Here is an 11,027-nt window from a genome sequence, read left to right as displayed (position 1 = left end):
GTTAGATCGCTTAATTATAAATGTGTCGTTAAACCCGCCACCACCCGACACATCCAATTAGTAATGTTCATCACGTAAACAAAACGTGACAATTCGTTACTAGTTCAGCGCACTGGTGTGTTGGAGAGTAAACCCACAACATTTACAATTCGAGTACGACGTATCGCCAGTAATTACAACCAGCCTCATCAGGCGACAGCCAGATTTGTGGACAAATCCTCCTGTTTCTTTCTTAAATAGAGGGATGCATGTGATGTCGTCACTTGTGAGCCAATCAGGTGCGCATTGTAAATGTTGTGGGTATTACTCTCCAACAGTAACAAATTTGAATTTCTTGTTTACGTAACAAACCTTACTAATTGACTATATCGGTTGGTGGCGGGCTTCACGACACATTTATATTAACGCGATCTAACCCAAAAAACCCATCTTATGGATAATATTGGTCGCGATATCCTCCGTGTTAAAGTTATTGACAATTTTCTAAATTAAAATAAAATATTCATTGTGATAACTGTGACACCACGGGCATCATCCTCTACGTTATATATTATTCCTGTTATTGTCTCGCACGTGAAAAAAATATATACAAGTATTATATTTGTTTACATAAACAGCTGGCAGTTTACCGGTATTGGTTCAAGCCTGATTCTGTTGGTGAGACACTAAATATAGAAACCAGTCCACTCTGAATGTATTGAAAGACACTGCTGATAAGATGTACTTCTGATGAGTTGTGTAAAACAAACACAAAAAATCGTGGAGATAAATATGGGAAAGAGGCAATGTTTATTTCATTATTAATATTATATTCCAACGCCGCTTAATGGTTATTTTGTTTTTTTTACATTCGTCAGTACAATATCAATATCACAAAACATTTACTAATGCCACTATATCCCCTTATTCTTTCGTTGGAGAATATCAACAAAATCATATTTAACACCTTATTGAATCCATTGTGACGTATTTGTCTTTTTGTGTAAATGCTTGCTTATTGTGAATGTCTTTGTTTGTTTGCTTAGGAGTAATTGTCCCCGGTGTTTAGACACCCCCGTGTGTTCCATCTGCCGCGACCCCAGTGTGGGGTTCACGCGTGGTTTGTTCACATTCCTGGACGAAAGACACTCGGAGAGAGCCAGAGAGACAAAACATCATCCGGAAAACCAGAACAGACTGTTGGGGTTGTTCGCGAGCACCTATGAAGGCCGGCACGGCACACGAGCGGGGGGGGGGGGTGTGTGGTCAGCCCCAGGCCCAACCGCCTTTGTCTTCCCACTGCCAATATTTACACACCGCACCACGTGCTCATTTGAGGCTGAGTCTACGTAGGGGAGCCGGTTCAGATACTCGTCACTGAGTGTTGGCCGTGAGCGAGAATCGAACTCGGGTAGCCGGGTTCGTAGCGCAGCGTAGCGCTAACCACTGCACTACCATTCCTCACACAGAGACACACACACAGATACACACTCAGACACACACACACACACAGATGAAATAAAGGAAAACCAGATGTGTAGACATTTAGAGACCAGGATAGAGGCAGAGAGGTCCAGGTAGACATATGCAGAAAGACACAGTAAGAAACAGACAAATACTGAAACAGAGACAAAGAAGCCCAGACACAGATAGACAAACCCCGGCACAAGCCCACAGAGACACACGCACAGACAATATCAAAGGGACAAGGGAGCCCACACGCACAGGTTTACATAGACATGGTGATTAAGAAACAGACAGGGTCAGGGAGGTTGGGAAAGGAGACAGAGAGACAGGGACACAGAAAGCCAGCCACGGGAAGACGGCGATACAAAGAGGAGAGACACAGAAAGAGAGAGACGGAGACATAGAGAGACAGAGAGAGAGAGGCGGGGGGAGCTCAAAGGGGATCTGTCTCTCTCCCTACCCCCAACTCCACCCCTCCCCCTCGTGCATCCCTGGAACTGCGGCCACTTCAAAGCCTCTTCGAGTTTCTAAGGAAGTGATTCCCCTCCCTTCAACAAATAAATAACAAACACACACATACAAACACACACACACTTATACTACCATATACATACGTACACACAGATATACGTGCTCAAATACACAGCACAAACTTATATACGTGTACACGCATATGCAGCTTACAAAGACCAAGATCCCCCGTATAGCCTTAACAGACTTGGGGCAAGTGCTGTTCGCGAGCATCTTTGAAGACCGGCACGGCGCACGAGGGGCGGGTGGCCAGCACCACGCCCGGCCACCTTTGTATCCCCAGTTTTGATCTGCAGACACTGAACTAGGAACTCCATTGAAGGGTCGGTCGACACACACGTGATGGGTTCCGATATTAGTCACTGATGTTGGTCGTGAGCGGGAATCGAACTCGGGTGGTCGGGTTCGCGGCGCAGCGCGCTAACCAGTGCACCACCGATCACGAAACATAACTCATGCAGTGTAATAACAATTAGCGTCGTCGTGGAAACAAATATATAAGTAGCAATGAACAATCGGACCATATGCCTCCTACACATACCTGAATCATCTATTTTGTATGCTGTGGAGAGACAGATGCGTGAGAGAGCCTAGGCTTATTCTGTAACATAGTTTCCATAACGACTCGAGGAGCGCACCACCATCATCATCATCATTTACGTGCACACTCATAGACTGTGCATCTTTCTCACGGACGGTTCGTGAAGCGAATCATACTATATTGTAATCGGCCAGGCATCCCATTGAAAACACATATTCGTCAATAACCCTGCCCTTCGCGAGGCCGAGGAGACGAAGACACGAAACGACACTTTGCACCATGTGGCTTGATGAGTACCGTAGTTATCTACCAATTTGACCTCTCTATGTGCCATGTAACAGGGCCATTGCCCGACACGTCGATTTTTTATTGGTGTTAACTGTGCTTGTGGACCACTGCCACTGCATTAGCAGCAGCAGCAACAGCAGCATCACCAACCCATTGTAGCACGTATTGTACACGTGCGTGTCTACGTGTGTTCACTGCACTTGCCCCGACAGCCTGTTCATGCTGCACGGGGGAATCTTTGCATTGGTTCACTGTGCGAGTTGATTATTGAACGAGTGCATTCTGCGGATTATAAATCGCACCTTGCCAACGAGGCCGACGTCCGCCTTCAAACGAGTACCTCTGGTGCGCACCAGCAGACTGGGGAGACAAAGGCGGCCCCGGGGGGGGGGGTGTTGACCACCCAAGCATCGTCGTGCACCGTTGCGGCATTCATAGGCGCTCGCTCACAGCAATTGCCCCCCCCCCCAACCCACAACAACAGCCTGCCGGACGAAGGCTAAACGGGGGATCTTTGTCATTGTGCGCGTTTGAGCAACCACACACGCGCGCACACGCACACACGCACGCACGCGCACACACACACGCACGTGTACACACGACAGAAGCAATGCTTGTGGGAAGGGAGCTTGGGACGTGGTGGGGGCGGTGTTCGGTGTTGTCTCGACCACAGCAGCCACTGGCGTACACGTGGGTGGGGGGGCGATGTTGAGGCCCCCTTTCATCTCCCAGCTGATGGCTACGAAGAGCATGATGATGATTGACGTTGGAACAAGTCCCACTGATGTCGCGGCACAAGGATTAGGAAGAGGCGTTGACAGTGGTGGTGGTGGTGGTGGTGGCCATCGGTTGTAGTTGCTGGCGATGCTTGCTAGTGGAGGTTAGTGGCTGTGGTGCGAGTGGTGGTGGTGGTTGGTGGTGAGTGATGGTGACTGCGGTGATGGAAGTGGTAGTGGCTGTAGGGGGGCGGCAATGGTATAGATTGTGATGCCGGTTGTCGGTGGCGATGGAGTTGGTGTTGTTGGTTGTAGGCGCTCTCGCTGCAGTGCCGCTTGCGGAGTGGAGAGAGTAAACTCCTGGCAGAGTGACTCTTGTTGAGGAGTTTGAGATTTTAGGGGAGATAGGGGGAGAGGGGAAGGGAGCGCGTACAGGAGGAGGGGCATGGGGTGGAGGAGGAGGGCGGGTTGGAGGTGGTGTCTGGGTCTCTGCTCAGAGCTGCAAGAGTTTTCCGAGATTTGTTGAAGAGTGGCGCTGTCAGGAGAAGGAGCGTGAGGAAGAGAGCGTGGTGCCAGAGGGCGATGAGGTGGAGGAAGTTGAAGTAAGGCGACGACGGGGAGGATTACAGGGAGGTGATCATGGTGGCTTTGTCTCGACGCTTTGATTTGGAGGATTTGGGTGAAGATTTTGAGAGAGAGAAAAAAGTTTCTCCGTTTGGCATTTGAAGACGGAGGGGGTGGAGGAGGATGAGAAAGGGGGTTGAGGAGGTTGAAAGATGTCGCAGAATCACGAAGAGGACGATGTGGAGGAGGGAAGGAGGAGGTTGTGGTGCTAATGGAAGTGTTATTGGATCTGTGTCGTCCCTCTTTGCGACGCGGTGGCTAGGAGATGTTAACTACCTCGCCTGGTATACAGGAGGTCGTGGGTTCGATCCCGACCCTGACGCTTGCTGTATATTTGGAGTTTGCGTGTCTCTCTCGCTGTGATCGCGTAGATTTTTTTCCCGGTCTCCCGTTTTTTCCCCTCCACATTTATAATTAACACGCGTTTAGAGTATTCGGCTGCTATACATTTCCAGATGATGAGCCAATTCGTTGAGCTATCATTTGTGGCCAGGTCGCTTCTGAAAAAGAGCTATGTAGCTCAGTGGGCCTTACCTGGTAAAATAAAATAGTTGTAACAGTAACTTGTGGAACTTGGAGGGTGACTGTTAGGAGTTTTGAAGTTTCAAGGGTGATTCCCATTCTATTCTATTTCGGCTTTATATGTGGCGCCCTGTCCTGGGCTGATTCGGCTGCAAGGGCAGGAGGAAGTGAAGATGAGGAGGTGACAGACGCGGAGAAGAATGATTGCGGAAAGAGGAGGAACGAGTGGAATATAAGCACGCGTGCAAGAGATATGATATTTGTATTAATAATTTATTCTTTATCATTGCTTAACGGCAGACAACTGCAAATGTAGTGATGCGGGTAGATGCATTGCAAGTATAAAACAATTTGACAAACATAATATACATGAATAACTACGTTACAATACTAATCTGCCTGGAAGACAGCATCAACTTTTATTAAGGAGAATGAAGTAGCGGAGGAGGAACCGTAGGTTTTTGTTGTTTGGTGTAGGAGGAAGTTCTGAAGATGTCTTTCAGTGCTTTGACCCGGATGAGTTAGATGGGAATTCTGTGAGAGCTCCTCTGTTCTGAGCTACGTGTATTGTATATGCACACCGACCAGTTTGTTTCTCCACGTAAAAATAAAAACCCGTACAGTACATGTTTGTCCCATCAGCCTATGCGGACAAACGTTTGACAGCATCTCGTTGCATGCTTCAGCAGGGCAAACTGTCCATCAGTTTACACTTTTTATGAGCCAGACATGTTTAACAAAAATGCTGCTGTGTTGCAAAGTGTTATTGGCAAACCCTCGGTATTGTTTAACAACTGGGACTAACACAAATATAAGTTATTTTTTTACGTGTAAAAACGGATTTAGCCTGCTCTAAGTAGTTGCGGTGGGTGACGGGTGGTTGTGGTGGTGGTTGTGGTGGTGGTATGTGGAGGAGAGATAGGACGTTGAGATGTATCGTGGCATTCTGGGAGTCCCAAGCCTCAACTCTGAGCTGTGTTCACATCTGCAGGCGGCAAGGAGGACGGATCTGAAGCCGAGGAAGACAGCTGAGGCGTCCGGGTCAAGGGGTCACCATTGGAGCCTCATTTCATATCACCATCTCCATCGGCTGGCAGTGTGCATCATCAGAGCGTTCATCACAAAATCCTCCATCACCAGAAATTCCATCACCCAGAGACCCCCTTATCATCAGCACCTCCATTAAAACATCCATCACCAGAAATTCCATCGCCAAATCCTCTATCTTCAAATCATCAATCACCAAAAACATCTCCATGACCAGAAGTTATTTTTGCCAGACCTCCATCACTAAATCTTATATCACTTGTCTGACATTCTATCATCAGACTCTCTGCCACTTAACCCGCATCCCCACATAATCATCATCATCATATCCTCATCATCACCATCATCACATCACAGATGGCCATGAGGAGCCCCATCACCATGGACGGCAGTTTCAGCACCTTCCTACAGGTGGGTCTCTTCTTCTACGTGCGTGTTTACGCTAATCAAGGTGCACCTAGCCTGGCACAAGCGCTGTGGTGCTGTAACCGTCACTTCGGGGCGAACGGCGGTCGTTGCTGATGTCGTGTGCTCGTCGCTGCACAGGTGCTCACTGAAAGCGGCTGAGGGCAGTGCCGGATTATTGTAGTAACAAAACTAGCTACAAATGCTACGGGCCCCGCACTTTCAAGGGCCTCGCGCTACATGCTTTCAAGCTATCAATTCCTGGTTCAGTGATTCTACACTTGCTCTACTACTATAGTACTCTACTGCCTTCAACTTTTATGAATAACTGGGTGTTTAAGGTTAGCGATTTGTATTATTATCTGGCTGTATAGCAAATGAAAAAATACAATGACTTTACTATACAAGTAAAAAATGTGTGTTTTAATATTTACGTGTTTTTTTATGTAGGACCCCTTTATAAAATAAGCTACAGGCCCCGCACTAGCTTAATCCGGCACTAGCTGAGGGTTGGTGTTCACTATCGTACAACGCAATATAATTTTGATAGTGCCAAAAGGCACCTGCGTCTCTACGTGGGCATGTTGCTTAATTGTTTTCTCAGTCATTGGCAGAGAAAAGAGGAAAGTTATTTGAGCATGGACTTGGACAGTCGACAGCACGGATAACTGGGGAGGGGGGGGAAGCCAATTCAAAACTGCTGGGAAAACAGCAACTGCACTGCTGTAACGGACTAAAATGAAACAATAATTGAGGCGGCTGTGTGTATCTGATGCGTGAAGATGATCACGGCCGAGCGACTGATGCAAATGTTGATGTTCTTGTTGAAGCGCTACAGAGTTAAAATCGTGCACAAATATATTCGAGTCTGTGCTTATAACAAACAAACAAAAATCTATATTTTCAGAGAATCGGGCACTAAATATGAGGACACGGAGGCTGAATTGGTTTCACTCACGGGGGCAGGCTCAAGCTCGGAGTTCCCGCTCGGGCGCTCCGAGTCTCGCGCTCAACACTCTGGCTCGCAATGACAGAACGTATTTCGTGAATGCTGAGCCGATCGCTGATCCAGATCGATGCTTGAAAGTAGAAAGTGGTGTCTTGTCGCTACTTCCAGCAACAACTGTCTCGCAACTGGTTGCAGGGACGTCCGCACCCAAGAGATTCGGTGGCATGCAGCGGCGAGTGGCGCAATTGATCACCCTTGGCTACAGAGTCGGTTTATAGTTTAAATGTCCTGCATCGTATTTTCTCTTCTCCCCCTGCACAACCAGGATCTCACTCCGAGCTGCTCACCGGAAACCGCTCTCGATTCTCCGCTCTCTCTGCTGCTGGCCACGTGCCATCGCATTACTCCGCACGATCACAACAAACAACAGCAGCGGCATCAGCGGCATCAGCGAGGCAACAATGAATATATTGGCCAACACAAAGACGACGACGACGACGACGCTGGTGGTGGTGGCAGTCGCGGTGATGTTGGGGCCTTCTCAGCCTCCAAGACGGACATCCGCCTGCCAGGCCGGCACCTGACAATGACGCCTCCGGCCGAGCCGGCCGCGAGCGGTCCTGCGGCCACGCAGGCCCTGGGGTACGCCGCTTGCGCCCTTGGCTACCAGCGGCAATGGCACTGGCAGGGCGTCGGGGCTGGCGCTGCAGCCGTGGTGCCACGAATTGACCGCCTGTTGTACGCGCAGCCGCCGCCTCCGCACCAGCACTTGGGCATCTTTGACGAGACTGGGTTTTGTTGGGGTACAAATGGTGCTTATTACAACCACTACCATCAGCAGCAGCAGCAGCAGCAAAATCTTAATTACGATCATCAAACTCAGCAGCCAAGTCAGAATCAGCTGCATCATTATCATCTGCAGCAGCAACAGCAAATTATTCCATCGCAGCGGGCATTTTCACTGGAGCAACCAAACTTGCTGGTGCCACTCGGCCAATTTCACCTGCAGCTCCTTCACGATGGGAGCAACAATAGCGCAGCTGCTGCTGCTGCTGCTGACGCCAGCAGCATCAGCAGCAGCATCAGCAGCCATCCTCCTCCTCTCCTGCCGCTAGCGCAACCCTCAACACGCCGTTGTCATCGCTGCCGGTGCCCCAACTGCCAGCTGCGTCCGGACCAGCAGCAGCAGCAGTTGCAGCATTACGGAGGTTACGACACCGCCAGCAACACCGCTACCATCAGCAGCAGCAGCAGCAGCAGGAGGCAGCACACGTGCCACGTGTCGGGCTGCGGCAAGGCGTACGGCAAGACGTCGCACCTGCGCGCCCACCTGCGCTGGCACGCGGGCGAGCGGCCGTACGCGTGCGCGTGGCCGCTGTGCGCGCGGCGTTTCACGCGCTCCGACGAGCTGCGGCGGCACGCGCGCACCCACACGGGCGAGCGCCGCTTCGCGTGCGTCGCGTGCGGGAAGCGCTTCGCGCGCAGCGACCACCTGGGCAAGCACGCGCGCACGCACCGCGAGGGCGGCGGTGATGGAGGCGGTGGCGGGGGAGGGGGAGCTGGAACGGGTGAGCAGCAGCAGCAGAAGAAGAGGAGAACACGAGAAGAGCGAGGCGTAGCGTTGGAAGTAGTAAAAGCAACTGTGGCAGGAGTTTGAGAGACATTCACGGCCGTGATTGTGTTTCTGATAGAGCCGCCCCTCCCGTACTAAACTAAAAACTTATTTTTTTTTATTTTGCCAGGTAAGAGCTCTACAGCTCTTTTTTTCTGAAGCGACCTGGCCACAAATGATAGCTCAACGAAGTCGCTTGCCACGTGGAAATTTACGGCGGCCAAATTGCTCTAAACACACGCCGCCCGGGGCGTCTCGGAGCGCCTTGTCTGAACACATTTGAAAGGGGGAGCAACCCCCAGTGGCAGCTTGCCCTTTTACAAAGTGAACTCACCCAGAGACCGGCCTCCAAACAAGGGGCATTAGTCCGCCGGTCGGGGGGGGGGATGATTGCCGTGTGTAGGGGTCCAGATTGAGTCAAGGTGCGATGCCATTTTCGTCCGATTGCTCCGGTTGGCAACAGTGGCAGAATCACCGGTGGCACTAGAAGCAGCAGCAGCAGTTGCAGCGGCAGAATCACCGGTGGCAGTAGAAGCAGCAGAAGCAACAGCTGCAGCGGCAGAATCACAGGTGGCAGTAGAAGCAGCAGCAACAACAGTTGCAGCGGCAGAATCACTGGTGGCAGTAGAAGCAGCAGTAGCAGCAGTTGCAGCGGCAGAATCACCGGTGGCACTAGAAGCAGCAGAAGCAACAGCTGCAGCGGCAGAATCACAGGTGGCAGTAGAAGCAGCAGCAACAGTTGCAGCGGCAGAATCACTGGTGGCACTAGAAGCAGCAGAAGCAACAGCTGCAGCGGCAGAATCACTGGTGGCAGTAGAAGCAGCAGAAGCAGCAGCAGTTGCGGCGGTGGCAGAAGGAAAGCGAGCCGGACGGTAGCTGAAGACGAGTTCAGTTGCAGCAGTGGACCAAGTAGGAGTGGCGGAAGAAGTCATAGGCAGAGGAAGGGAGCGAATAAGTAGCCAACAGTGATGGCCGAGGGAGTGATAGCAGAAAGAGTGAGAGAAGCATTAGTAGCAGGAGTAGTACCATTAGTAGCAGGAACTGTAAAATGAGAACAGCATACAAATTATAAGTTAGAGGAGAGAGCAGAGTTAGCAGAATACGTGAGCAGAAACAGGCACAGAAACAACAATGAGGAGATCAGTGAGTGGTTGTGATTCGTAATTGGATCAGTTCGGGTGAGAATGTGTGTCGTGCACCGTCCTCCACCCGACACTGCCAATGAATACAGTTGTCACGTGTACGAAGCGGGCCAATTGGTAATGATTCAGCAGCACACCGGAGCGATCCACACACAATTAACAATTGTGTACGGCGTTTTTGCTGGCAGAATACAACCAACATCATCAGGCAGTCGTTCGGATTTGTGGTGTGTTGGGTGGTGTACGACAACACAATTTACTCACCCAAACATCAAATAGGAACCCAAATGAGTAGTTGAAGAAGAAGCAGCAGCAGCTGTGGGCAGCAGCGGCTGACTCAGCAATGATGACAGCGGTAAGATTGGTAGCAGCAGCTCAGCGGTGGCATCAGCAATAGCGGTGACAACCGAATCGGATGCCATAATGTCATGGTAGCAGGTTACCGGCGACCCAAGTTCGACTTCCGGAGATTGCGAACATCGATGGCGGTCTAGTGAAATCTCATCCGGTCCTCCCTTCTCATCCCCCCACACCCCTCCCTCCACATCCCCCCACACCCCTCCCTTCTCATCCCCCACACCCCCTCCCTTCTCATCCCTCCACACCCCTCCCCTCTCATCCCCCCACACCCCTCCCTTCTCATCCCCCACACCCCCTCCCTTCTCATCCCTCCACACCCCTCCCCTCTCATCCCCCCACACCCCCTCCCTTCTCACACCCCCACACCCCTCCCTTCTCATCCCCCCACACCCCCTCCCTTCTCATCCCCCCACACCCCCTCCCTTCTCATCCCCCCACACCCCCTCCCTTCTCATCCCCCCACACCCCTCCCTTCTCATCCCCCCACACCCCCTCCCTTCTCATCCCCCCACACCCCCTCCCTTCTCATCCCCCCACACCCCTCCCTTCTCACACCCCCACACCCCCTCCCTTCTCATCCCCCCACACCCCCTCCCTTCTCACCCCCTCCCTTCTCATCCCCCCACACCCCCTCCCTTCTCATCCCCCCACACCCCCTCCCTTCTCATCCCCCCACACCCCCTCCTTTCTCATCCCCCCACACCCCTCCCTTCTCATCCCCCCACACCCCCTCCCCTCTCACCCCCCACACCCCTCCCCCTCACACCCCCCACACCCCCTCCCCTCTCATCCCCCACACCCCTCCTCTCACACCCCCACACCCCCTCCCTCCACATCCCCCCAC

The 11,027-nt window shown here is 51.6% G+C and overlaps 1 protein-coding gene across 1 annotated transcript; it reads left to right on the top strand.

Moving 5' to 3' along the window:
• Nucleotides 1-5,440: 5,440 nt before the first annotated feature.
• LOC116948625 (uncharacterized) lies at nt 5,441-10,411 on the top strand. The gene is made up of 3 exons (XM_076071653.1): nt 5,441-6,126; nt 7,395-8,260; nt 8,330-10,411. The coding sequence occupies exons 1-3, from the start codon at nt 6,073-6,075 to the stop codon at nt 8,724-8,726; spliced, it is 1,317 nt and encodes a 438-aa protein (XP_075927768.1). The 5' UTR covers nt 5,441-6,072; the 3' UTR covers nt 8,727-10,411.
• The last annotated feature ends 616 nt before the right edge of the window (nt 10,412-11,027 follow it).

The sequence above is a fragment of the Petromyzon marinus genome, chromosome 34 (assembly GCF_048934315.1).
Source record: "Petromyzon marinus isolate PM22_M1 ecotype Great Lakes invasive population chromosome 34, UKy_Petmar_22M1.pri1.0, whole genome shotgun sequence".
NCBI classification, from domain to species: Eukaryota; Metazoa; Chordata; class Hyperoartia; order Petromyzontiformes; family Petromyzontidae; genus Petromyzon; species Petromyzon marinus.
This window is presented reverse-complemented; position numbering and strand designations above follow the sequence as displayed.

What these genes read in the sequence shown, in the direction of transcription:
- LOC116948625 (XM_076071653.1), top strand. Translation starts at nt 6,073, where the DNA reads ATGGCCATGAGGAGCCCCATCACCATGGACGGCAGTTTCAGCACCTTC. An exon ending in GTTTCAGCACCTTCCTACAG is followed by an intron (nt 6,127 to 7,394) that starts GTGGGTCTCTTC and finishes CTGCACAACCAG; the next exon opens with GATCTCACTCCGAGCTGCTC. An exon ending in CCGGACCAGCAGCAGCAGCA is followed by an intron (nt 8,261 to 8,329) that starts GTTGCAGCATTA and finishes CAGCAGCAGCAG; the next exon opens with GAGGCAGCACACGTGCCACG.